This window comes from Pocillopora damicornis, chromosome 14 (assembly GCF_964200805.1).
Source record: "Pocillopora damicornis chromosome 14, jaPocDami1.2, whole genome shotgun sequence".
NCBI classification, from domain to species: domain Eukaryota; kingdom Metazoa; phylum Cnidaria; class Anthozoa; order Scleractinia; family Pocilloporidae; genus Pocillopora; species Pocillopora damicornis.
Window position 1 is genome coordinate 2799042 of NC_142683.1, and position 26983 is coordinate 2826024.

The 26983-nt window shown below is 38.9% G+C and overlaps 3 protein-coding genes and 1 long non-coding RNA gene across 13 annotated transcripts in view; 1 reads left to right on the top strand and 3 right to left on the bottom strand.

Annotated features, from left to right (window-relative positions):
- Positions 1–4706: 4706 nt before the first annotated feature.
- On the bottom strand, positions 4707–5729 carry LOC149033964 (uncharacterized). Its single transcript, XR_016182790.1, has 2 exons — positions 5604–5729; positions 4707–5476 (listed from the first exon to the last, which is right to left on the bottom strand). It is a non-coding gene; the product is annotated as an uncharacterized LOC149033964 (long non-coding RNA).
- Positions 5730–5856: 127 nt separating this feature from the next.
- On the top strand, positions 5857–11262 carry LOC113667299 (uncharacterized). Its single transcript, XM_027183109.2, has 2 exons — positions 5857–6716; positions 10155–11262. The coding sequence occupies exons 1-2, from the start codon at positions 6467–6469 to the stop codon at positions 10685–10687; spliced, it is 783 nt and encodes a 260-aa protein (XP_027038910.1). The 5' UTR covers positions 5857–6466; the 3' UTR covers positions 10688–11262.
- Positions 11263–16573: 5311 nt separating this feature from the next.
- Positions 16574–21673, bottom strand: LOC113667303 (homeobox protein XENK-2). Its single transcript, XM_027183114.2, has 2 exons — positions 18858–21673; positions 16574–18481 (listed from the first exon to the last, which is right to left on the bottom strand). Exons 1-2 carry the CDS (start codon positions 19063–19065, stop codon positions 17997–17999), a joined length of 693 nt encoding a protein of 230 aa, XP_027038915.2. The 5' UTR covers positions 19066–21673; the 3' UTR covers positions 16574–17996.
- A 586-nt stretch (positions 21674–22259) lies between these two features.
- The window catches only part of LOC113667301 (cyclic nucleotide-gated channel alpha-3), a 34387-nt gene continuing 29663 nt past the window's right edge, over positions 22260–26983 (bottom strand). For 3 of the 10 annotated variants that reach the window (XM_089193222.1, XM_089193227.1, XM_089193223.1), the window contains 7 exons: positions 26404–26513; positions 26221–26290; positions 25816–25871; positions 25480–25568; positions 24687–24826; positions 24415–24453; positions 22260–23264 (listed from right to left, as the gene is read on the bottom strand). In XM_089193222.1, coding sequence (XP_089049348.1) covers positions 22854–23264; positions 24415–24453; positions 24687–24826; positions 25480–25568; positions 25816–25871; positions 26221–26290; positions 26404–26513 — 915 coding nt within the window. In that variant the 3' untranslated portion in view covers positions 22260–22853. Of the gene's footprint in view, positions 23265–24040; positions 24204–24414; positions 24454–24686; positions 24827–25479; positions 25569–25815; positions 25872–26220; positions 26291–26403; positions 26514–26983 lie in introns of all 10 variants that reach the window. The other 7 variants (XM_027183112.2, XM_089193228.1, XM_089193225.1 and 4 more) reach the window with 5 other exon arrangements.

Consider the following 26983-nt stretch of genomic DNA (forward strand, 5'->3'; position numbering starts at 1 on the left):
AGTGATTAATGGATGTAGCCTTGATTTATGATTGACTGACAGAGAGGACACACTTGTAAGTTATATCTTTGCGTTAAAAGGGGTTATTAAAACCCTCGTTGCTTCTTATGGAACGAAGAGACATTTTGAAAGCCACATCCGGCGGTCGTCTGTTTTTATCAAAAACAATCCCACTCTGTCTTACGCAGAATAAACTTTCCAGCACGAATTGACGGAACCAACCAAAGCCACGAGCTGTGAAGATTTACCCAAGTGGTTTAAATCTCATGAAAGTATTGCACGGGCTTTGTGGGGCGTATCACGTTTTTGACGAGCTTTAACGTAACGATTTTGGCACACTCTCTTTCGTGAGAGGGTGTTTTGTTTTCAGTGGCATTTTAGACCATAACTAACAGAGGATAAGAGCGTAAAGGTCACTTACGAAATCTGGTTAAATCTCGATATTCACTGAGTGTACGCAGAGAAGCTTAGTGTCGCTAATCGCACTCAAACTCCGGACATAGAAGATATGAAGTAATGGGATATTGTCTAGCAATTTTAATTCTCCACGAAGAACATTTAGCAGGCAATAACTACTAACACTGCAGATTTTAAAACTACTTACATGGAGCTGACAAAATTCCTCTATGATACCATACTGTGGTTTGAGTCGAGAGAAAGCCCACATTATAAGGTAAAGATAAGAAATACGCTCCCGTTAAACACTAATCAACCTGGACTAATGTGCAGTTCTAGGATCTTCATTCATTTCAGTCAGTGAGTTACAATATAAATTAAACGCTGTAGTCTGTGACCATCCTACGAAACAATTCCAAGCAGTACTACTATTATGTGGTACTCTTAATTGTGCTACAAAAGGTAGTTTTAACTCTGTGGATAAAACTCCTCTGTATGACCTTTCAAATGAAAGCTACCATGCAGTAACTTCCCAGGGCGCTCTTAAACAATATACAAGGTGATTCTAACTAAGTCTGTGTCATTGTCTACCTTTTTCTAAGTCTGCGAATGAAAGCTTAATGTGTGACCATGCATTCCTCTGAAAGCTGCTAAGCAGCACTTTCAAGAAGTAATTTTATCATGCTCATTAGAAGGGTGTGACTCTTAAGTCTTTTGGCAAACCCTCCTAGTGTATCATAATTCAATAGGAACTGTCAAACAGCTTCAAACAATATTAATTTAGGTAGCAACCCACCTAGTGTATCTGTGATGCGTTACCATTCTAATGAAAGCTGTCTTTAACTTTGTTAACTTAAATGAAAGCTTCTAAGCATTACTTTCCATGTGGTATGTATATTATGCTGTACAAGATATGAGTTCTAATCGGTCAGTAAAATCCTAGCAAACGCCCTTTAACACAAATGGGCTTAAGAAATGCAGTTGCGGTTCACTGAAAGCCCTTTATGAAAATGTAGTCGTAGATGTCATAGGGCACAAGTGATTTTATCCTTTATACGCTATTTGCTTTAATTTTGTGTGATGCTGATAATTCTTAAAATTTAACAAAAAAGATTTAGATAATGGATTATAACTGCTACTGTTTAAGTAGTTGTTTAGACTCTGTCCAGAAACCCAGCACGACCAAACCAACTTAACCTGCTGAAGTGTTTACGCAAACACGCCTCTAAAAATACTGTGTCTCTTCGCCGAAACAATTCTTTCCTCGAGAAATTGGAACTTCCATCACCGAGGGTTTACTCCTTCGCATAAGCTCAAAAACAACAACAACAAAAAAATGACAACAGAATAAAAATAACAAAAGCATTTTTACCAAAGCGTGAGTGGTTTGTACAGTAAATATTCTAAGCTGACAGGCAAACGGTAATCAAAACCACTGTCAATCAAGGTAAATTAGTGGCAATAATTCAAGCTGGTATAATCTGCAACTAAAGAACTTCACATCCAGGAGTTAATTTCATTTTCTTGAGAGAATATTTGACATGAGATTGCCTCGAGCAATTGTCACATTCCGTGCGAAATATGCATCCGGATTGGCTTACAAAATTACACACAAGCGGGGCCTACGACCTTGCACTGCGTCGGCAAAGGAATAGCCTATTTGGATGACTCATTTTCCTGACTGAGCAGCGAACAAAAAGCACATGAGAATATCGCCACGCTCTATTTATCCGACTTTACACATGGACAAAGGTTACTTGAATTCGAAGAAATATTGCTGTACGAGTCCTGAGTGAAGTTAGCTATTATACGCTGCGTGCGCTCTGCCGGCCATAACAAGCAGTACATAAATTCTTAAGTAATAGAAAGGAACAGTTGAGTGGTTTAAAAAAATTCTTGAACTCCAGCACTCGACTAACAATACTTCCGGACTTTCCAAGTTGATGCAGTGTCTAAATTCAACTGAGCCCATCTGCATCTTTCTTAAAAAACAGCAAGTTAACACCAGCAAGGAGGGTATTTACACCGCATGAATTCGAGACGTGCGAAAATCCGTGCAGTTTTGAGTGAATAATTCTGGTGAAGATCTTCATTTTGTTATCAAAGCAGAAAAGACAAATAATGAATAATAGTCTCCGAGAATTTGGTTAAATAAACCCAAGTCACTTTGAAACACGTTTCTTCCTCATTCGCTCCAAAATGGCAGAACACAAAATGAATTGAAGCCAACTCATGACACTATCCTTGTTTTCTTATTTAGTGACTGCTATATCTCATGAACAGCTTGCAAGATAGATTAACGCGCTCATTTCGATCTTAAACATAACAAAAAAACGCATGAACGCAACTTTCTTCTTGCTTAAAGTGCATCGCTTCATACATTCATTTATTTTCGAAAATGTGCAAAGTTCAATGTATATTACTCTCGAGAATCAACGAAGCTGAGTCGTCCGACACTATTACGGTTTCGGTTTACTTACGCGAATTTCCGCGATTTTAGACACAGTTTTTCTGTTTAGGAGTCATGTATGTTTACAACATGAGAATTTTTCAGCTCCAAGTGTTATGCTCATTGTTGTCGCGAACTTGCAATGACATTCCACAAGAAACAAATCAGAAGGTCGAACTAGGAAAGACTCACGAACGTGGAAGTTCGTCTCACAAGACGCTCCGATCAAAAGAAACAAAAAGCGGCAAGTTAATTCCTATTAGGTAGCTTTTCAATCGATATGAAACAGTTCTTGATCTGAAGAGTTTCGCTGATACGATCCGCAGGCTCACACTCAGAGAAACTCAATTTGTATTGCGGTTTTGTCAGTGATAAACAAAGCTTGGAAGTACAATCAAGAAGCCTCTATTTGCAAACGGGTTCAATCGCACACCTCAGAGGTACATTTTGTAGCATATTACTATTCATTTGCATGGTTACACATTAGAGTTCTATCCACAAACTTAAAAGTCAGAACCATTTTGTACCACATAATAAACAGGGCCATATGGAAATAATGCCCACCTTTCATGTGAATGGACTCATATTGGGGTTTTATCCACAGAATTAATTGTAACCACCATCTTGTACAGCAATAACTGAAAGTACTGCCAAGTAGCTTTCTTTTGTATGGTGGTACGCGTGGGTTTTATCCATACACTTAAACTGAAGTAAGAGTCACCTTGCACAGCATAACAAAGAGTACTATATAAAAGAACTGTTCAGTAGCTTCCATTTAAGTGGTTATTGTATTGGGTTTTGTAAAATGGGGGTCATGTTAACTTAAACGAGTAATAAAGAACACAAGTTATTAGCAAGTACGGTAAAGTTGATCACCTTTCTTGGAGAGACTTAAGAAAGTTGTCCAACTTTACAATTAATATGTTATGGAGTTAATAGCGAGAAAATGGGTAAGGAATGTTTCATGGATTTGACTTGTACATGATATGAAAGGAATCGATTTGTACGGGTAAACTGTAGTTGGAGCAACTGTATAAATTCAGGCCAAAACAAAATCATTTCGGGTTTCGCAGAGGCTTACCTGCAGTTTACAAGTGAAAATCTATTCATCATTCGTCATTAGCTAAGTCTATTATTCTTTGTGACTGTTACGGAATTCAAGGCAGATTAGCTCTCATTGCCACCGGAGGAAAAAAACCTACTTTCGCTCAACCAAAAGGTAAAATTTCTAGCAAAATATGACCAATTTCTCGTTTCTTCCGACCTGATCTATTAAGCTGCAGTATTCGAGGGAAGTTGAAGGACTGTTAAGTTTGGTAAAGACTACTTTGATACTTTTCACGCGATGCTGTTCGCAGTCAGGGCTTCCGTAGCAATCTAGGCCTATTAATTAAGTAGTTTGCCCGCACAAAATTTGCAAATTCATTATCACAGCAAGCTGTTCTCTAAAACAAACCTACAAACACCTGGTTATATCTTGCACAAATGTTTGTTTAAAGTAATTGCATTGTACAAACCTTATACATGGGGTATCACACATTCGAACGAGGGGGCGTCACCGGACAATAATAAGCTTGTGTGAAAAATACCACATTGTGGTTAGGTACGTGATTATGAACAAAATCTTCGATCTTCCGGTAAATATGGACTACTAACCACACATGGCAATCTTTAGAATAGTTGTTAGTTCAAAAGACACGATGGTTTTGTAAGACTAACCGTTCACTTTTAGACCGGGCCTCTAAATGACCGCTACGAAATGGTGATGTTTACATAGCTCTGATCTCTTTTGTGTTTAGAGTTGGAGCATACTTTCCATCCTCTATGATGTTTTTCTTGTTAGCCTCAGAAGTCTCCTTCATTTAAGCTTGTTTTCTGTTTAGCCTTTGACTTCTTTATTTAAATTCGTTTCATACATGGTGAGAAACGATGAGTCCCACAAAAACGGCAAGTAGTTCGACATTTACATTTGAAACATGTAATTATGTGGTACACTTAGCTCATAAAAGTACTGAGTCTAAGCTGATAAAATCAAATTACGTTTCAATAAAAATTAAATTTATTTTCTAAATTGGATTAGAGCTCCCTTCGCTCATTCATAAATCTTGGAGACTCAAATCTCGAAAGTTTCTGATTTGCTATTGAATGAGTCAAGCACTTAACCTCCCCAAAAAAGCATAGAATGACACTAGGTGAAACTGTCATTGAATATGTCAATTGCTCGTGTACTTTGAGCTTTTGTAGCTCGACAGACACTAGAAAGAACCATGAGGTACAAAGGTAGCTACAAAATAATTTTGCGAAAAAATGAACTAAAGTTCTTCCTTGACGGCGCTGACAACGGCTTAAAGCTAGACGACCAAGAACAAAAGTTGGACGACCAAAAGCAAAATGGGACGAAGTTTCATTCATGAGCCGGTTAGAAAACAGATTTCAAAGAAAAGCGTGTATTTAAGCTCATGTTTTACTTTGTTAACTATCCACAAGACCAAACAGAGCTACAAACGATGTATTTATGTTCATTCAATTGGCATGATCACCAAGTCACTACTTGGCAAGCTAATTGGTCGACCACGTGTCACACAACATCATCATTGCGGGAGTCACGTCTGTCATCCAATCTCAGCCCACCTGGGAAGCAAATTATGAGAAGCTATCTGGTCTAAGGTCCATAACTGAAACTCTGTGAATGTTTTTGGTGAAAATGGCTTTTTATGAAAGAATTTCCCACTTCGACCTTGAAGTGCCCGTTACTTACCAAAGAAACATACCAAAGGCCACAAACATGCCTCTCACTGACAAACATTGGTCCCTGAACGTATGCCAAGAGCTAATGGGTCTGTTAATTTTAAGCTTTAAAGCTCTGGAGATTCTTACACGTTACAATACACAGGACTAAGAGAAGTAGACTTGACATGATCAAGAGAAATAAACAATCTGGCAAGTCTTTCCGTTTTCCCTTACGGGTTAATCCCCGTCTTATCAGCCCAAAGCTTCCACTATGAGCAGATAGACATCGTAACGTCTATTGAGTTCAAATGAACTGTCCTTGAATACGTGCCTAAATCCATTAAACGACGATCGTTTGTTTGACATGGCTGACAGATTAAATCCGATAAAAGGAAATGAGTGACGTTTGAGACAGAGCGTCACTGGTTTGGTGAATGCCATGAGAAAGAGGAATTCTAAAGCTGCTTAATTTGAAGATCACTTGTCCTCTCTTACTGAAGGGCCGTTTGAGCACGTTCGCACGTTTTCCGTGCCAGATTTCTCCTAAATCCGGGTTTACGAGACGGAAAAATGACCTCTGGGTCGTGTGTGATGTTTTACGTCAGACTGGCCTCTTAATCCGCTGTCACTAACAACATTGAACACTCATGCAGCTACTTTGGCATTTCCGTTGTAGGAAATCAATTTTGTTATTGTTTGTCTTGTAAAGTATTGCACTTATCTAAATTATTTTTAAACTCTTACGGATCAGCACCTCAGCTATGGACCAATCAGAGGACTGTCTGTGTAGTGTTAACGCGGAGACCACTCGATAAGGTCCCGCCCTAATTTCCTGTATTTTGCCACACGCAAAAGCTAAACAGGACAGCTCGCGCGAGTTAGTGATAACTTATGCGTCTTGTATACAAAGCAAGAACTATGGCTCAGCTAAGTTCAAAGCAAATCATCACTTTCTCCATCGACGGTATCCTAAGCTCTGGCAACGAAGAGGAAAATCTTCGAAGAAGCTCGGTGGATTATCGAGAAGACATCATCAAAACGGAAACATTTCCATCTGCTGAGAAATCGACAGTACATGTCGAAATCAACGCGGCGAGAACGAACAACAATAGCCCTGATTATAAGTTGGATAAACATTGTGGTGAGTATGAAAATTTTGTTTTCGTGGGATATATTTTTTCTGAGGGTTCAATGTATTTCCGCATCGTATCTTGGAAGAGCCACAACGTATAAGTGTTAAACACACTTTTAAAAATACAGGAAAGAGAAGCATTAGTCGCCTCTCAGCGATTTAAAGCTATGAGGAGTAAAAGCCAGGATAGGAGGTTACTCTTTTCGTTATGATGCTGTAATTTCCTTCCTTAAAACCGCTTAATGAACACGATGTATTCGGTAATAATTTCCCTGGCTTTTGTCTTGCACGATAACAATCGTGAAGCTTGCACACTTTTCATTCCGCGTGATCACTGCCTTAGAAACAATTCTCTTTTCTTCATGATCGTCCTCGTCTACTGAGGGCCTGGCAAAGGCTAAAACTTGTCCATTAATTGCTTTTTAAGAAAGGTTAACTCGGTCAAGCTGTAGATCATTATTTTTAGAAGTGGGAAATGCAAACATTATTTCTCTGAAAGGTGTTCGAATCCAATTAAAATAGCATCGAGAAGGACTAAATTGGATAATGTTTTAACCAGATCATCCGAATATTCCTGCATCCACTCTTCATCCACTCTTCATTACTAACTGATAACTTCAGTATCATGTTCATTAGGAGATCAAAGGAAGCTTTGTGTTATCGCACACGAACAGGTTCTTCATGGGAAATTAAAATCCGTATTTCAGCGTAGTGGCTATCACCAGGCTTTCAAACGGAACTCACGCGCTCTCATATCTCACTACATACTATATAAAATCGTCGTCTCTTGTGTTCTTTCCTCTTACTCTTAATCCAGTTTCTTTTTCAATCCAGTTGTGACTTTGATTTATGGATAAACACATAAGATAATTTCTTTGGGTTTATTTGACATGTTAACGATGTTTTTGATAACTTCATCTTCTCTCTCCGGAAGAATTTAATTAGCCTTACTCACTCAGAAATAACTGTCCGTATTTACTCTCTCTACGTGCTTCTCCAAGCAGCTTCTACACGTTAGCTTTTCTCATTTTATTCTGTGTTGAGCTTAAGTGGATTTCAGTTCAAATCAAAACGTGACAAGCACAAAAAAAGCGTGAAGCACTGCATTTATCACTGTCTGACGAGAAAGCCTTGTGGTTAGGATTAAATTCAAACGTAGACAGGAAAAACGCAACAACTTTCTAATAATCTTATCTTAAACACGCCAACTCAAGAGCAACAGAATTGGTACAGTTTTCTATTAGCAATATCATGAACCTCTTAAGTCCTTGAACAGTGGGTTTTAAAGGCGAAAGCTAAAATGCTATTAGCATGCATTGTAGAGAATTAGAGAATAAAAGATCATGAAGTGAAATACTTGAACCACTTAACAAACTAGACTGCGGAGAACCTTGGAAATTTAGAGTATGTGCAAAAATGCACAGATTCTCATGCAAATTAAGTCATGAAGGCTTTTACGGAGAGTTGAAACTGATTTGTCAAGTGACGAGATGATTGTCAAATTCTGTAAAATTCTGGTAAAATTATGGTCACTTTAGACAGAAAATGACAGAAAATCGTGCCAGTAGAGGAGTCATTCATGCTGGTTCGTCTGACAACATGGGCGCCATTTGTCTAAAAGTGGTTCTTTGACCCCAAGAGATTACACTCACTGCAGATTATAAGGTGTAAATGCTTTAGAAGTAGGCGGAGTTGCGTTCTTGAGGCACTCTTGGATCGAAGTATTATTATTTTCACCAAGACACGCAATGATTTTATTATCAAAGGTGTTGTTCATTTTAGCTCATTTTTCACACTCGGTGAGCACTCTATTTCGGGAAAGTGACTCAATCAAGTCACAACTTGTCAAGTCTCAAATGAAAGAAGGTTCTAAACTGTCACATGCCTGTAAATCTGGAACAGTGGGTCTCAAAATATGGTAGAAATGTGGCCCGGAGGATTGATTTGCTTCCGAGAGTCACTCGTATCGCTAAATCGACACACAACTGGCCTTTGAGACCAAATGTCTACTTCCACGTTCATGGTTAAGATCTTCATTAGATTTTATCTCTTATTAACTTGTGGAGAAACAAACAAGGCGAAATATGTTGGTAACTGCTGGAATCTATGAACTAAATAAAGTATAAAAGAGTTGATCAGACATCAAAACTAACTGACACTCTGGCTTAACCGAACATGCACACCATGAGCGCCAAATAAGTTGAGCTGCTAATTCTCATGTTTGTACAGATAACGTCACAGCATTGTTTTCATTCATTTAAAATGTTCCATGCTCGCCCTCCCATGAATTAGTAAAAGAAACATTTTTGGATAGTCGTTTCTCGGCGTTACTGAAGATTAATAATTTTCGAAAAAGTTATGCTCATAAGCAAAGCTTTATGATTAACAAGTAAGCTTAGCAGTTTTCACGAAAAGCGCCGTCGGGATATGTAAAGGATCCATTTGTTAGAGGTTATATTTTTTTTCCTTAAAAATTGACCATACTAAGGTTCTGCATCGAGTGAATGGACTGGATTGTGTCGTGGTGCTTAACGAAATAATTGACAGTATGGAAAGTCTACTGGTTTTGCTGGCACGAACAAGTTAAGTTCTCTTGTGGGCTTTTCCTGTGCTCGCTCAACGAGGTCATAGTGAGCTATGGCGGAAATTAGAAAGTAAACACAGGCTTAAGTACTACATTTAGCTTTTATTAGGAGAAGAATATGTCTGATTTTGGTGGGTAGAGGGATCTTTGACTACAATTCTTCATGTGCTTGTCATTCTGTGATAAATTCATGAAAACAGTAACCTTGTTGAATGCTTGAAAGATTTTGGCACAATTGGCTGTATCTCAAAACTTTCAACCTGTTTACCTCTCGTATTTAAAGCTTGAATCCTCGAGATTTTATTGGCAATGTAAAGCTCATTCTTTGTTAAGCCAACCTTCAATTCCTCAGTTTTTGATGGCGAAAGGACCCATCAGTATTATCTGCATAGAGCTAAAACTTTCAATGATCAAAACAGTAGGCTTTTTACGACTGGCTAGCTAAACCCTCTAAGAGAAAACTAATTTGCTGTTTAAACAAGAGGTGGATCATGAGTCCCGATAAGGCCGCTAGAACCTTACTGGTTGGGGCAATTCACGAAAGACCGCGACCACAGAGGTGCCGAGGCATTACAGTTGGTTCTTTACTATAGAGGCTGCTGTATCTGGTTATGCGCGTTTACTGACCAAAAGGGTGAATGGCTTAAGACGATTATAACGCTTCAAATAGTGGCTTTTCATTAAACGATTTAGTGGTCTACAGCCTTACTGCTGGTAAAGATGAAATATGATTATTTGAGACTATGGTATAAATAACACTGCACGCAACTCTCTCATCTATAACTCGCCTACATATTGATCAACTAGTTATATTAACTCAATCGATAATGGTAGGCTGTAATAATTTGTTCGTTTTCTCATAGAATCTGGGATTAAAGAAACAGAAGGTAATACAGATTCCTCAGCTGCTACCAAGATAAAAGCGTCAAACAAGAAAAAGAGACGTGTTTTATTTTCAAAGGCTCAAGTGTACCAATTAGAAAGCAGATTTCGCGTTCAAAAGTACCTTTCGGCTGTTGAAAGAGATCAGTTGGCTAGAATGATCAACCTGACACCCTCACAGGTGAAAATTTGGTTTCAGAACCATCGATACAAGAGTCGTCAGCAGATTAAGCATGATGGACAGTTCGAGGACGACCCCAAGGTTCCATGCGGGGGACACTACCATCCGGCAGAGGTTCCGTGCTTACAGCCATGCCCGTATTACGAGCCTAGGGACACAATCAATTCATTCTCCTCGGCTTTCATGCCTTGGTCTTCCGTATGTCCAGCCTCTTCGCTGGCTCCAATAAACACTTTCTCGTTCTCACCACCTCCCGGTCAACATTTCGTACGCTATCCTTCGTGCCAATATGAAAGCCAAAGACAACCGCTGTATCCTCCAGTTTTTTATTAATTTTATCTTGTTCGCGGGCTCTCCATGAGAAATCCACGGTTTTCGAAATCACCCTGCATCATTTTGGAGGATAGTATTCATCCATTCAAAATTTTTTCCGAGTATTTCAGCATTGGTTGAGTTGAGACTAGGAGACAGTTACTTTGTTGGGTTGCTCTTTCATGGGAACATTCTGGCATCCTTTTAAATCACACTTTGATAACTCAAGGCCATAACTTACTTTTTATGAACGTTTATGAAATGTTGTTGCGTTTTACAAGGAAAATGCTTAGCTTTGCATTGACAAGTCTAAAATGTCAAGGTAACATACTATGCGCTACTCTCCTGCAATGTTCAGTTACCACCTTAAAATTTATTGTAATATAATTCTTGCCTTGTTTGTTTGTTTGTTTTTTTTTTAGAGCTAAAACCTTTTTATGACGCATGGAGTTTGTACTCTATTTATTCTCGGTTCATTTACAATTGATCATGAACGAAGCTTGTTACGCAATTTCGCATAATTGACAGAAGAATGTTCATACATCTGACTGCTCTGTAAATAATCACTGAAAATAAATCTTCACCAAAAAATGCAATATTGCGTGTTGATTGTTTCATAGCTTTCGTGGGGTCGTTGAGCCAATCACACCCGGAAATTTGCTTTTCAGTAAAGTTAGACAAGAACTTGATGGTGTGCAAAGCTTTATCTCCACACTGTCCATTTACTTTACGAAGTGATGCAATATTTTGTCAATTGCAATGTTCTAAACCCCTAATAAAACGATTTATTTTTTTTTCAGTAAACGGCAAATCGGGCGAATTGAATCGCTTTTTCTGTTTCATGCAGTTACCACTGTATCTTCGGCTTAGCGTGGTTTATGTCAACTAAAGTAACTAATCATCACTGCCTGTAACTTTCTTTTCTTTTGGCAAGAATTGGAGACGAGTTGAGACACGTTCAACATGGAATTTTTTTCACTTTCACAGCAGGAAATGTTTTTTGATATCACCCTGGAAAATCGCATGTTCTTCAGCACCTGTTCACGCGAATTCTGCACAGGTAACATAGCCTTGCATGCAGACTTAAATCCGATCGCGAAATCTAATTAACATTACCCTCATCCTCCTGTCAGAGCTCTATTTTATTTCCTTTCAAACTTCACGTTTCCTTGAAAGCATCAGTGATAAGAACCATTCAACCAACAGGATCAAGCGACATGCTCACAGTTCATCTCCTTCTCAATGACCTTACCTTACCCTAACACGGATATTAGGAGAATTAAGGAATTTATCAAGGTAATTTATTGTACCAACTGTGCATGAAATTACAGGATGCAAGTATTATATCAGTAATTTTGCGAGATTTCAATTCAACTCTGGGGAAAAGGGCCCTCGAAGCAAGCACAGCTGAAGAAGTCAGTGCTGGAAAGCTCAAATCAACCACATTCAGAGAAATCAAGATCTGGAATAGTTATTAACACAAATGCTTGTCCGACTAAGGCTATCGCATATCAGCCGCTTCGAAATTCCATACAAATTCAGTGGTACGACATTTTGACGGTTGAAATTTATAACCCACAAACCCATAGGCGTAACTGGTATCTCTTTTATCCTTAACGTATCATCACCGATATTCAGGTCCGCGAGAGTAAAGAAAATAATCGCCCAGCAAAGAGAGGAGAGTGTAAGAAATATGCATACTAATGTTAGGGTGTTGAAGGTCAAGATGACCAGAGAAAGAGTGCTTATGGTCTTCTGAAGGAACGTCAACAAAGTTTCAGATATCAAACAGCTTGGCAGGATTTGAGACTTACAAAAATTGGCGGATGTTTTGGAAGCTAGGGCTGAAAACAACACTCCTTGACTAGAACGTTTCACACGTAAGAGCGCAACCTCGTTCCGCTCACCTTTTTGTTGAAAGGAGGCAATTGGGGACTGACCCAATAGAAAGGCCTGGCTTAATCTCAACTCTGCCGAAAGGCAGATCATTTATAAGTTTATTATATCTGATAACGTCACGACCAAAAAACGCTTCAAATCGCGAAGAAAAAAAAGAAAAAAAAAAACCAAAACAATTGGAAACCACAATCACCCTTAATACGGCCAATTTTCAGAAAGTATTTTACAAACATAAAACCTTCCTCTAACGTAAGTCACTGAGCATGCTCAATATCTCGTGCAAGGAAGTTTCAACAATTTAAAATTGGATAAAATTCAAGTGTAGAAATTAGCGTAAATAGTACTTCCATGCGGTTCTTTTTATTTTGCCGTGCAAGGCGGTTCTTAACTGGATCAAGCCCTAGTGTGTGACCTCCACACTGATGAATTGAACATTCCTTTCAAGTTGCACTGTTCATGATATTAATCAAGTTGGTTTTAAATTTGAAGAATGAAAGGTATAAAACCTAGTACGTTACCAATCGAAAAAAGTTATTTATTATGCAACTCTCTCTCTTCCATGTGTTATTGTTTGTTAAATAACGGATTACTGTAATCCAAGTTGGCACCATCATGATAAGAGCTACTAAGCAGCACTTGCACGTATGTTCCATTTGTACAAGGTGGTTTAAATAAGCCTCTGGATGAATCCCAAAACCCTTCACCTTTTCGCCCGAGAGCTAAGAGAAGAATAAAAAAATAAAGAAGGCAAAATGAAAAAAAAAAAACGTTTGGAAAATGAACGGTTGGCCATTTGTCTTGTAAGAGTCGCAATAGTTTTTTCCATCTTATTTAAGGGGAAAGGGCGGAATAGGAGGTGACAGAGTTATCCTCTTTTCGACAAGAGCTTTTAACGATGAAAGTCGACGTTGTTTTTATAGCCATCATGGCGACAATTAGGTCTTTTCGTAGAGAAGAAAAAATTCATGGCATTGAAAAGCCAGACATTTGAAAAAGATTCTCCTGTCTGGTTTATGTCCCTTGAAATCCTCTTAATCAATAATCAGTCTAACCCTTATTCAGTTCAACCAACACATCACGGAAATAAAAGCTAAATCTCGAAACGCAAAGAGACATCTAATTCAGCAAATAAGATAACGAGATAGCTTTTTATTTACTCTCAGAAATCTTTTCTAATCGTTACCGAACTTACAACCACGTAACTGAGATGGATGCGTGGGTAAAGCTGAAATCAAATGTGTTTCCGTATCGAACGTTCGGGAGTCCATGATTCTCTGACATAGTAATGTTTCGTGGAAATTTCTGGGCAAGGTGTCGAGGAAACAATCTTGTCTGTATGACGTGATTCACTAAACGTTCTGAATGACAGTTGGTTTTTTAACCGAAAGCAGAGCAGGTGAAACCCGCGAAGCTTTTCAGGTGCTCTTTTAAATATGGGACGTTGATAATGAATTTGGAAAATGAGACGTGCAATGATAAATTACAGAAGAGTCTAGAAGACCACACGTTTTACCGCCTTTTGTAACCCACATTTGCTTTTTCTTTGTTTTTCATGAGTATCTACTTCATTTAGTCCGGCAGAAGACTGAGAGGTTCTCAATCGCTCACCACTTGTTTCACACAGGAAATTCTCAGGGATTTCACATAGAAAATTCCCAAGGATTTCACACAGGAAATTCCCAGGGATATTTCTTGTATTCCCCCTCAGTCTTCTTCCCCCCTTCTGTCCCCCTTCACTTTCTCGTACAACTCGAACGTGAGCCGTTAAATGCACTGAGGGGGACAGGCAGACTATAATTAAATATTTCCTTCCTCGAAGAGATTTAGAGACACTCAAATAGCAAAGGGGGTCGTTTAGCACATTCAACGAACGGAACTACCAAAATAAATTTCATGGACCATTGGTCTTTTGTGAAGCGCGCGCACATACCGAAGAAACCTTGACTTGGCACCGGCAGAAGTCTCCGATGGACATGCGAATGTGTCTGATGTTTCAAGTTATACTCACGCACCTTTACGTCTACCAAATTGAAGGTTTTCAACAAAAAGTACTTCTGCCATCTGGGACTACAAAGCTTTCGTTTATAGAACTGTTTGACATGCTTCGATTTACTGACGATAACCTCCTCCTAGTTGGCCTTCCGTTTCAAGGCCATGTTAAGAGCCTTTGTTTTATCAGAATTGTACTAAAGATAAAAACACTCATCCACAGAAATAAAACTCTTTTGTATTTAGCTACGTGTTTTATTGATTTAATCCGTTCATGAACGAGACTTGCTACAAATGAACAAGTATGGTTCCGCCCTACGTGAGATGCGTTTAGCCGCTCAGCAAAGGATTCAGCTGTCTTGTAAGTATGGGCAGGCAAACATTGATATTACTTGCACTGTTCACTGAAAAGGCAGAGGTTCTCCAGGGAGTATTTTCCAACGTTGCAGCTCGAACAAACGTTAAACAACGATAGTAAAGGCAACATTTGAGATAAAAGAATGGTAGATATTATTCCGCGGGCAAGACCGTAAACACTTCACAGAACATTGGACGCGCATAAAGTTCCTAGGGATTACGCAACGTAAGAAGAGCTATCTGTTTATCACAAGAAGATGCACTCTCCAAGAGGTTCTTCAGTGTTTTTTTAAGGCCGATGGCAGCAGAAGGTTATCTGCGTAAGTTTATCATCTACAAAGGAAGGGAATTACCACAGCAAATCCTCTGATATTCATCAGTGCTATCACTGCAGCATCAGTTTCCCGTAGTAACCAAATACATTACAGATACAGGTCTCCTTTCTAGGAGAGTAACTTGTCTAAGGCGTCTTAGATTTTATTATTGTTTTTAATGTTTTTAAATTCTTTTTCATCTTAGCGTGCGTTATCTCTTACCAATAATCTTGCATGCCAGATCTCATAAAATAGCATGAACGATAATATTGACGGCAAACTCAATATTTTTTCTCGCAGTAACGTTTATCTCGCATTCATTCTGTACAAGAACAAAAACGGTCATACAACGCGAAACTACGCCTTGACATGAGCAACTACACCTGATCAAAGCTGAACTACAATGGTGAAAGACAAAAATGTCATATCATGTAACTTCAGTACAATTTTTGTGTTCTAGGACTAAGTTTTCGAGGTGACATTTAATATTTTGCTTTAGGAGAATGTTGCAGTTGTGTAAGATATCAGATTCGCTGGTTCACACCGAACACAACAAGAATACACGAAAAGTTGTGATCCAAAACAAGACGAGTTAAGACGCAACAGCTAAACGCGAGTCATGGAATGAAAAGTTACCTCAAATAGCGGTAAAACTTCTCAGGAGTTATTTAGATCAATTTCTGCGATACCTGCGTAACATCTCCTGATATGCTTTCTTTTTCAACAACTCTCGGACTAAAGAAGAGATATCAATTTTCGAAAATGAATAGTTATCTGAGAGACCAACATGTACTTCATGAACGCCACAGAGGAATTTGAAAAAACCTTTTTTTTTTCATTGTGTATTAATATGATAATGTCATTTCAAACTGAACTTTAGCAGTAATAAGTTAAGTGACTTAGTACCTGTAACAATTTTGGAACATCAGGGCTTGCATATGAATCACCTTTCATGAAGAAAAAACAGTTAATCACACAGGGTCAAAAAAGGAATTATAACTTTCCAATTTGACAGTGGAGTCATTCCAGTTCAAACGCTAAGATAATTTGAAAAGATTGGGGGTTTGGGGGGCTTTTAGCCTTGAGTGGATGTGCTCGTGTGTTTTAAAAACATTTTAGGTTCCCAGCACCAAACGCAGATAAATCAAGACAGCTGAAGTGATGAACTTTGTAAACGTTCTTTGTTATTCTAAACCGCTACAAGCTGTGTGTACTCGTGGAGCAAATTTGAACATACCTGTCGAGATATCGCATAGATTTCTCGATTTATTTCTAGCAAAAATTATCATTCCAATCTTGAATTAATGACTATTGGTGTATATTCTATTAAGCGGAGTTACAAAAGCCCTTTATTACTTTTAAACTGTATTTCTTTATTTACTATTTTCCTGTCAATACTGTAAGTAGCTACCTTTTGAAATACTTAGCGACACTGGAATTCTAAAATGTCTCTAATTTTCTAAGCGTAATCGCTTAAACCTGGCCTTGAAGACTCAATTTTGAAGATTAACTCCTAGTTAATCATTTTAACGCAAACCAGAGCTCTGTAAACACTCGCGTTAAGCTGCAAATTTGGAAATTTTCCTTGAACGTCAAACAATGGTTGTTGACATCGATATGAATATTGCGCGCAATGCTCAACGCACCCCTTGAAGAAAAGGTCTTTCTCTCGTTTTCCCGCTCGCCCGGCTTTGGTCGATATAGCCGCCTCCTCCGCAAAGATAAGTCCAAACAAGTCGCAAATCAGTTCTATTTTAAAGCGACAGTTGAGATGAAGACCGCGCTTGGCACTTAAGATAGAGTTCCGCGCCAATCTCTCCGGACCAAGGTTATAACGAATGCACTCTTATCATTACTTATCCCTATTACCGCGAAAATACGTAGAGCTTAAGAATCGCCGCAACGCTCCGCCTAAAGAGATAACATCACGTTCCCAACATCTTTAAATCCCTTTTTTTTTCCAACGAGGTTTGAGATCCTATAATAGACGTTGATCATGTCCGAAGAAACCCACGCAAAGGAGACTAACAACAATAAAAAATCGTTTCTTTGTTGGCGCAAACTGCGTCCGGTTGATTTCTTTTCGTACACTGAGAAGTTTATTGTTATTTAATGGCCAGTAGAAAAGGATATCCTAATCCCTGAGTTTGTCAGTGGCTCTTACATATTACTTAGTAGATTACAAAATCTTATGACCATATACAACTTGTTTGCCAAGATCTCGGCAAATATTGCAATTCTATGTTAAACCGAGCCGTTGTCACAGGGCAGTTTGACTTGAAGACAATAAAACTCTCAACAATAAACACCCAGCAGTGAGGATTTATCAAATGTTTCGCGCCTATGGTGAGAATCTTAAGACTTCTGTTCTTAGAGTCCTTGTCGGCTGAGAATGAAGTATTTCATGAGCAGGAATACAAATAGATATGACCGGTAATCTTTTGTACATAAGCTAGTGTTGCACATGGCGAAACTTCAAGAACTCTTCAAACGAAGCTTAACCCTAAAGCTTTTTCAAAGTAAACTGGGCCACCAGCTTAAGAACACTGACTGTTCTGTTTCATCACAGACTTGTCTGGCAAATTTTGAATGTTAAAAAGCGATAATCTTGAAGGTATTACACAAAACGTCTAATGTTGAATGGAATACGAAATATTAACCCCTAGAGTAACAGCTAAGTTGTATAAACACGAACGGGATTAGATGTTTGGTTGCGTTAGTAGCGTCAAAATAACTGACTCGAACGCTATTTACTAAAGCATTACTCTAATCTAAGAAAAGCCCCAGAAGCGATTATTGTATACAGCGCCGGTGCTCGAGTACAGGAAAGGCACTGGAGGATAACCGGAGAATCCATTACTGAATTCCTGCCTTGGAGTGGTTAAAGTTCTATGTCTATAACAAGGCTGGCCTTCATGTACAAGAACAGGGACGGGAACAAGTCTTGGGCTCATGAAAGGCAAGGCCTCGCTCGCAAGATGTCCTTTATCCCCGATCTGCTTCTTGAATTTATACCGGTGATTCTGAAACCATATTTTTACTTGTGTCGGAGAGAGGTTTATAAGTCGAGCTAACTGTTCCCGTTCTGGCGCAGAAAGGTACCGTTGCTGTCTAAAGCGTCTCTCAAGTTCGAAGATCTGCGCCTTAGAGAATAGCACTCTTCGTTTTCGCTTTTTAGTGTTGGGAATTTCCGTTTCTGGGTCATTTTCGTTTTCGTTGCTAAAATCCTCTACATCGAGTCTCTCTGTAGAATCAGCTAAAATAAAAGGAAGAAAAATGTTAAAAACGGAAATGACGATCGGCGAACTGAAAAACAGAATGCAGGAACGCGGAACACTGACGCAAATTTTTCGCACGCTTCGTGAATTTGATTTTGCGCGATGCATTTCTTGCGTGATTACACTTTCTTGCTGAGTTTGTTTATGTGTCTCGTGTAAAATCCAAAACATGAAAATTTTCTTTTACATGTAACCCTTGGTTAAGTACTTGATGCGCAATTTAAGAATATGGCAAGTAGAATATTGCGATTGTGACACTTGAGTCTCCACTTATCGACAAAAATAGAATTTATAGAGCCGATTGAAGACAACTAAACTGCGAGGGAAATATGGGGATGTTAGCCGGGTCTGTACCTTCGTAAGAAGATTGTTCCGTTCCACGAGCTGGACTTGAATCTGGAGAACTACTGTTACGTTCTTCACACTTAGACGTACTGATCTCTTGGTCTCGAAGTTCTTCAAGGCTCAGGCTAGTTACATTTTTGCGAGTTTCGTTTCCTTGCCTTCTTCCACACTTGCTCTCCTCAAGAGCGAGAATACTGTCTATCGAAAACGAACTCATTTCGACCGAGTATCCGGCTATCGAGAGAGGTACTGAATTTAGGGTTTCATTAAGTCGATCATTGTAGCTCTCGCTCTAAAATATGCGTAAGGGTTGAAATGGAAGAGACATGTGTCAGTTTCAGTGGGAGTGGCCGTAGTTCTTAAGTGTGAAGAGTGTGACAGTCATGTTATGTCACTAGCTGATCAAATGATCCTTTTTCGGGCAGCTTTATCAACGATTTGTCACTGTCGCTTGTCAACACGCGATTAGACGTAAAGAGAAACATTAATTAGATGTATTGTGATCAAGTCTGCCTTCGCCAGTAGTAGCATACTTGATGTTATTGCTGAGGTTTTTTTCCGGTGACGGGCGATTGGAAGTAGTTTGAAATTTGAAAATTAGAGCTTCCGTGGCAGTCGTTAATGCCTTTGATTTCACAGCAATTTTTCTTAAACTTTTCTATTGTTAAAACTGTCATTACGTTCGACAGTTACAAACCCTTTGAGTACATAAAACGCGAGCTCTTTGAGGTTGCTATTTCAATTCAGTGTTGCCTGCCCGCCCCTTCGTTATACCATAATTACTGAGCGTACTTTAGATTCACTTATCAAAAAGATTGTGCAAGACGTAAGTACAAAATCAAACATTGCTTAAAGAACAAAACTGCAGCACATCAGCCGCGAAATAAATAGCTGAAGCAAAACCAATTACAGCACCACGTCGTAGTTGTGAACTCAGTGCCATGGTGCACTCTCGCGCGTGTGCCTTGTTTACACAATGAGCGAAAGGGTGTTTGGGCGCCGATTCCTTTTAAGCTTTCGAGAAGTTATACTTTCTGTCGTTCTAAATCTGCGGTTAACCTAGGCGTGAGCACTGAACGCAAAGAATGGCTGCCGAAAAGGGCTTAAGTGGCTTCTTTCACGTAATATGAGGCCTTAAGACGCCAAACAATGTACAAATAGAAGGCAGTGTTTTATTGGTCGAGGGTTGTTGTTTGTGAAAATGTGCAATTAAAGACTCCTTAAGGCAGCACATGGTCTGGTTAAAAGCTTGTAATTGTGACCGCAGATTTGAAGCACATGCAATTAGCCTCGGAAGCACATTTAATTTCGTGATGAAAGTGATATCCTGAATTGATTCTTCACAACGTCACTTTCGAAAATACGACAACACAAACTTGGCAGACAATTCAGCTCTTTAAATTGAAGTTTATTGCGATGGCAACCCGTGAAATCTTTTGACTGTGAATAATTCTTTCATTAGTATGAAACTAATACTCCTTAATGTGATAATGCAGTCTTGTTGTCTTTGTCACTTTGGCAAAAGGAAATTTGTTGATGAACTTTGGTGAAAAAGAAGAAAGGGATTTCGGAAAATAAAATTTCTGAGGGACTCCCGTATTTATTAGGGGAAATTTCTTAGTTGAGCACCAAATTAACAGACCAAACTAGCTAACAAGTCAGAACGACCTCAATGAATGGAGAAGACTGTCCATCCTAGAATTAAACGAAAACTTTCACCAACGTCGAAATGGAGCCAAATTTTTGTGGACGAATCAATATAACCCCCGCCAAGACTTGTTGATTCAGCGCTGAAAGGGACTTGAGACTTTTTAAACACGTAAGTGTAAAAATTATTTACGAAACCGGAGTAGGGATATCTCTCTTTCTTTCTCTTTCTATTCCTATGCGGTGTAGGGCCGTGCAATTAGATCCCGTATTTACCTAATCTTCGGAAAAAATCTTCCAGTATCATTACGTGACTTTATTTCAGAACCTCTTTCATTTTGAGTTTTTAAGACATACCAAGGCTATTTATCATATAAATTGTATTTTTATCGCGTCTAAAACACTTGTCATCTCACACTTCCTGACTTTTGAGTGCTTTTCAAAAACAGACTCCCAATGTCAAATATCACTTTAGCAACGTAAACATTGTCACCACACGAAATTGTTCAGTTTTATTCAGGACATCTCATTAATTTTCAAAGAAGAAAACAATGAACAGGAAACAAACCCTCAAATTGGTCTCCTTTTGTGCCTCATTCCAGAATTCCTTGTTTACGGATTTCGTTTCCACACTTAACAACACGCAATTCTCTCCAAGTCCATTTTTTTCCATCGTGGAAATACTTCTCCCTGGCTTCATGTTTCCTTTTCTAGTTATATTCAATTTCCGTAATTTTTGTAGCTGAAAAGCGCCTTTTCGACTCACTCTGTGTAATTTTGCAAAATATATAGACTAAGCGTATCCTATTTTTAAATATATCATCTTGTGCAAGATTGTTTTCCTGGGGTGGCCTAAAATTTTAGACGAGTCACTTGAAGGGCGCAAGCGGCTTATTGACAAAAGCGCTAAAAGAATTCTATAAAACCATCAAACGTTTTATGCGTCTCTCTCTAAATAAACACACGTATCAGAAATCAATAGGATTACGGATTTTTTCCAAATCGCGTGCTTGGATTGCTAAAAAAAAGTCAGGTTCGTTTTATCGCGCATATTTTTGAGGTCAACTCCTCGAGAGCCAGGCGAGAACGAATAAATGAGTTATTACCATATCAACGAAAATACCACCTCGCCTCTACATCCTGAGTTTACATTAAAAATACAGAGGCGGAGTTTTTTAGTCCCGGTTAAGGTGTATTAAAATTCAATAATTGGAAGTAGGAGATCAATGGCTCTCAGATAATTTTAGCCACCAGATAATCCTAAAATTACAGCTTTCTTGTCATTGACCTTCAAAGCAATACTGACTTGCGTATTAATCAAACAGGCGCATCTATCGTCAAAAGGTAAACTTACCAACCGAGACGTAGTCTTTTAATTGAAAAAGTTGGGTAAAATGTCTTAAAAACTGGGTTATGATTCCTAATGTCTGCCTCAGTCAGTTCAAGATTACCACAAAGCGCATTACGAGCTAAATATATGGTGAGTTATTCCTCGTTTGATAATTCAAACTCATCTTCGAGAAGACAGGCTCAAAATTTGAGTTCCGTCGCGTGCTCAAGTACTATACGAGTTGTCTGAATGAATTAGATTTTTGTTGGCTAGATTTGATGACTTTCAGTGGTAACCTTTAGCCTTTATGGCACATGATGTCCAAATATGTGATTTATTATATGTTGCCTAACTCAGACAGGAATAGGTTCACTAATCTCTCCTGCGCCCTTATTGTCGCTGCATTCCAATGTTATCCAAATTGACGATTTAAGTTTGTTTTTTCTAGATTATTTATTTTCGTGTTGTAAAACGCTTACCACGGATCAAAATCAACGCTTTCATATCGTCATTATTTTTTTTGTTTTCACACGTTTTTACCCTCCCACTTGTGTTTATGTCTGATACAAAACAATTATAACAAAACCAAATCTGTCTGCAAACAAGAAGTGATTAAAAAGGGAAAAATCTAGCATGGTGGTGTTCGTCATTCGGGAAAAATAGCTTACGGTGTATTCATACCAACTAGTTAATTTGCAAATATTCGCGGTTTCCATTTGGCCCATTTATGAACTACTGGTGCACTCTGAAGGAGACATCTCTGCCAAATTAACGTTTTTTGTAAGCTCGACTAAATTTACTGTAGCAACTTCTCTCTAATCCGTGAAGAGATTTTAATCATTTAAGTCTATTTCGCGATCTCCTCGATATCTCCATCGAAAGCGTCGAATCTTCGGCTGTCTTATGGGACATTTCCGAGTTCTAAAACATGTCACTTTCAAAATAACACCCCGCGCTAAACCTTAAAGGCTTCAAAATCACTCTAGTTTTGAAATTAATGCTTTGAGACGTCTCGTGAAAGGCCTACTTTATGTCTTGAAAGTCACATCTTGCACAACTTCATCATTGTTATTGTTATCAAATAATGATCTTCTACGCGGTCCAAGATAACACCTTCCGTCGATATCATTCTCTACGAATATATCAGGGACATCGTCTCGAGCAATTCCCTCTCTTTGCCGCAATTCACTATCACTTGTTCTAAGTTGACTCTTACTCTCAACATCCCTTTCTTGAAAGGTTTTAGTAGAATTATGTGACGCAGCTACTTTTGCGGCTGAAATAACTTTATCGATCAGTCTTCTCGCAGTCTTTGCTTCTGCACTTGACCTTCTTCGGCTCTTTTCGTCATTTGGTGATCTACTTCGCAGTGCGAGCTGTTGTTTAATTTCTTCTATTTCCTCCATTTGCGTCTCTATTTGAACCCTCAAGTTTAGGCACTAAAAACCAAACCAAACCTGATTTTAAAGCGCTTTTCGTCAGTGTCTTAAAATGAAATCCAAAGTTATCACAAAAGCCAGTCGGGACAAATAAGAATATCACAAAGCAAATGATAACTCAGTAAAATTCAAAGGCATAGGGCCTGCGTGCGACGGAAAACGCGAATGAACTGGTCGAGATTGGTCATAGCTATGCACATGATTGGTTGAGAGGGGACACGAGTTTTCTACACCAATCATCGAGCGAGGTTATAAAAAGCGGTTCCTCGTTACTTTTACCAGGCAGACATGCCTCTAGCTAACTATAAATTCTAGTCTACCGGCAAACAAAGATATGGACAACGACCAGTCATCGAAAAGCGCAAAAGAAGCTAGGTAAACATTTCATAACTGTCAATGCAAACACAGGAGCCGGCAGAGCAAAAAGCGAACGCTTACTATTTCTTTGTGAAAAGTTTTGTCACCATCTTAGATGTTTGAAGTAGCGGGAAAGTCGAGAGAGCAACTAAATTTCTTTTCAAGGGATGGAATGGAGGCAAGGGAAACACAAGGACGAAGAGGAAGTTTGCTTTAATGACCCTTTAGCGTTACTTCCACATTCATTAGTCGATCATCTGTCAAAAGAATGCACACCATGGGAAAGCGTGTGGCTCCGTAATTGCGATATCAGAGATACACTCGCCCTCAGCTTTGACGCTACTATTTAGTACTTAACAAATCAGTTTTGGGGTAATTTATAATAAACCCTGATTATTTGTCGAAATACTTTTGTTTACCTCATCATGCAAACTGTAGGAGGCGCGGTGGCCTTTTAATCGAAAGGTCTGGGACAAAGTTAGATCCCCAGCCACTTCTTATCACATTGCATTTCTCCACCCAGGATTATAAATGGGAACAGGCAAACTGCCAAGGAAATCTGACGAAATGCTGAGATGGTACCTGCGATGAATAGCGTTCCATCAGGTGCAGTAGACTAACTGACTGCTCCCAAAGCGCTTCAGAAAATAATCCCATCCTACACTTTCGATTTTGTGAAGGCCACTACATGTGCACGTACATTAATTGCGAGTAAATCAGGAAATGATAATTGGGTAATATCAATTTAAGCTTGCTAGAGAGACTATGAACCACATTGAAGGAAACAGCATACCTCTTCTCTAAGACTCCTTACTGGCTCGCATTTATAGAACTGAAAAATCAACCAGTCAACACTCAAATGATGAGTTTAAAATTCTTCATTTAAGTAGGTCTCAGCTGTAAGTGACACATCTAGGCAGCTGTACAAATTCATCGAACCTCGCGAAGGATTCAAATGTATTTAAAGCTCGACAAAAGCCCCACCATCCCTCCGTCCGTCTGTTAACTGTAGCTCCACTTTTTTCATTTCAGTATTATAAAAAGGTGCGAGAAATTTTTACCCACCTCCTTTTTGCTTTCTTTAATTTCCTCTAAGAGTTCTTTGACGATGCTGATTTCCCTCGCTATAGATGGATGATTGAAATGAAAAAGAATTGTTTCTTGAGTACTTGCCACTCTTGCCTCTCTCGTCATTCCAAAAGACACTTTACGAGAATCGCAGTTAATACGTTTTATCAGAGAATGAAATCATTTTTGCTATCAAAACACATTACATACATCAGTATTATTGTTACATTGTAAACTCTCAAAACTATTTTCAATATTGAAACTTTTATCACCAATTTCCCAGTTTCGACCATTTTAGCACATCAGCTATAATGCTCTCCATTATGGAGGCAATACTTCTTAAGTTTATGCTCTAGAAAGAGCCCACCTGTGAGGAAATTTCAACTAACAGGTCTTTCTTCCACGGGTAGACCTTCTCAAGTTACTCTTACTCTTGATGTAAAGGTATTTCAACTGAATGTCGAACGCAATCCTGGATTGCATTGGTTTTGCTTTACTTTGCTCTGTGATTGGTCCAGAAACTCGCGCCACTTTATCAGCCAATCACAACGTGGTTACTCGCGTTTTCCTGCGCTCCTGCGCTCCAGAGGGTTGGCTTGTTTTGATTTTGAGTTCTGATTGGCTCCTTCCGATATTTCCCTCAGTCCTGATTGGCCGGTGATGATACTATGGTTTTGGTTTTACGATACTCTATCATGTGATCTCATTCGCAGCCGTCGTTTTGCTCAACAAGCATCATACCCCAATCACGAAACAGTGTTATGGCTAGATTAATTAAAAAATTACTTACCGAAGTTGAATTCTAGATTACGAAATTGTTCTCTCTCTGAATCAGGATGGGGTATTGAGAGATTGTTACTCGACCTTGCCCTCTGTAATCTAGAACGAGAAAACTTTTAAGCCTACAGGTGAAACTAAAACTAAAGATTAAAATTTAAAAGGTTTCCAAGGGAAAACGCATCTATCTTTCATGCTAAATTCCGATTACAACAGAGAGGAAAAGTAAAAACAAACAAACAGAGGACAAAGAAAACAACAACAACAACAACAACAAACAGAAAAGGAAAATTAAACATTTCCGTCCAAAACTTCTCCCTTGTCTCGCCGAACAAAGTTAGTTTCTTACCTGTCTCGCCCTTGACTTTCTAGTACTTTTTTAGCTTCAGGATACTCCTCTAAGGCCTGTAAATAATATATTATTTAATGTTTATTAAATGAAAAATACTCTTATTGGCGAGAGTACCTGCTATACGTAACACCAGAGCCAGAAGAGGATTCTTTTGTCATCGTTTTGTCTCAAGTCTGATTCGTGAAAATTGATTAATACATTGATTTGACGATGATTTCCACTAAGTTTGTTGAAACATAATGTACGGTCACCAATGGCACTCCGATTATAAACTACCCTAAACCAGACGATTCCACTACACGATCGATAGTTATTCCCAGGTTCAAACCAATAACTGTTAAACACTTAAAAGGGGGGAAAAATTGAAGGAATTGAAAGAAAGTACAAGATGTGAGATCTTACCTCCATTAGGTCCTTTTGAGAGAGACACAACAATTCCGAGTAACCCACTGAACGCACATCGGCAGAGCGTCTATATGGTTCAAAGAAAAAAAAAATAACCTACTTCATTTAAACTTTTAGGTGCGTCAGAAATAAATGGTATGATAAAGCTTGTGCCACTAAAAGTGATCACTCTTCATTAACCTGTTTTTACCGGCGTCAAGTCTTAACAGGCTTATCTCCCCGAAATAGTTACCCTCTGTGAGGGAAGCTACCACAACCTCCTCGCCAGTGTTTGAGTCTGGTATTACTACCTGTAATGAAGAAAGACTGTAGAATGAGAATTCCAGAGAGGAGAGAATTGGAGAGAGGCGGGAGAGCAGTGTAACATCAATAGAGGGTCCCCAATAGAGTTCTTCCATCCCGCGATCCCGACTAAAACTATATCTCAGCCTCGTAATCCCAACGGTTTATTGGATTTGGATTTGTAAAATAGTACGCCACCCAATGGGTTGCCCTCTTTAAACCTTTTTTTGGCCGCATTTCCAAAGTTTCTTACGTAATCTACCACCGTGAAAAGTTGATCTTTGTAATGCGTAACTTAGTGAATATTCCCCACGGCGAGTGCCATGCAACCCAGCAGGTTAAGAGCGTCATATCAGTATAATTCTGAGCCTTGCTGAAGGTTTTCAAGGCCGTTAAGCATTTCAATTGACGCAGTAGTGTGGGCCCTGTGGGCCATTGAGGATTTTTGTTAAATTGGCAACTTCGGTTCTGATAGAAT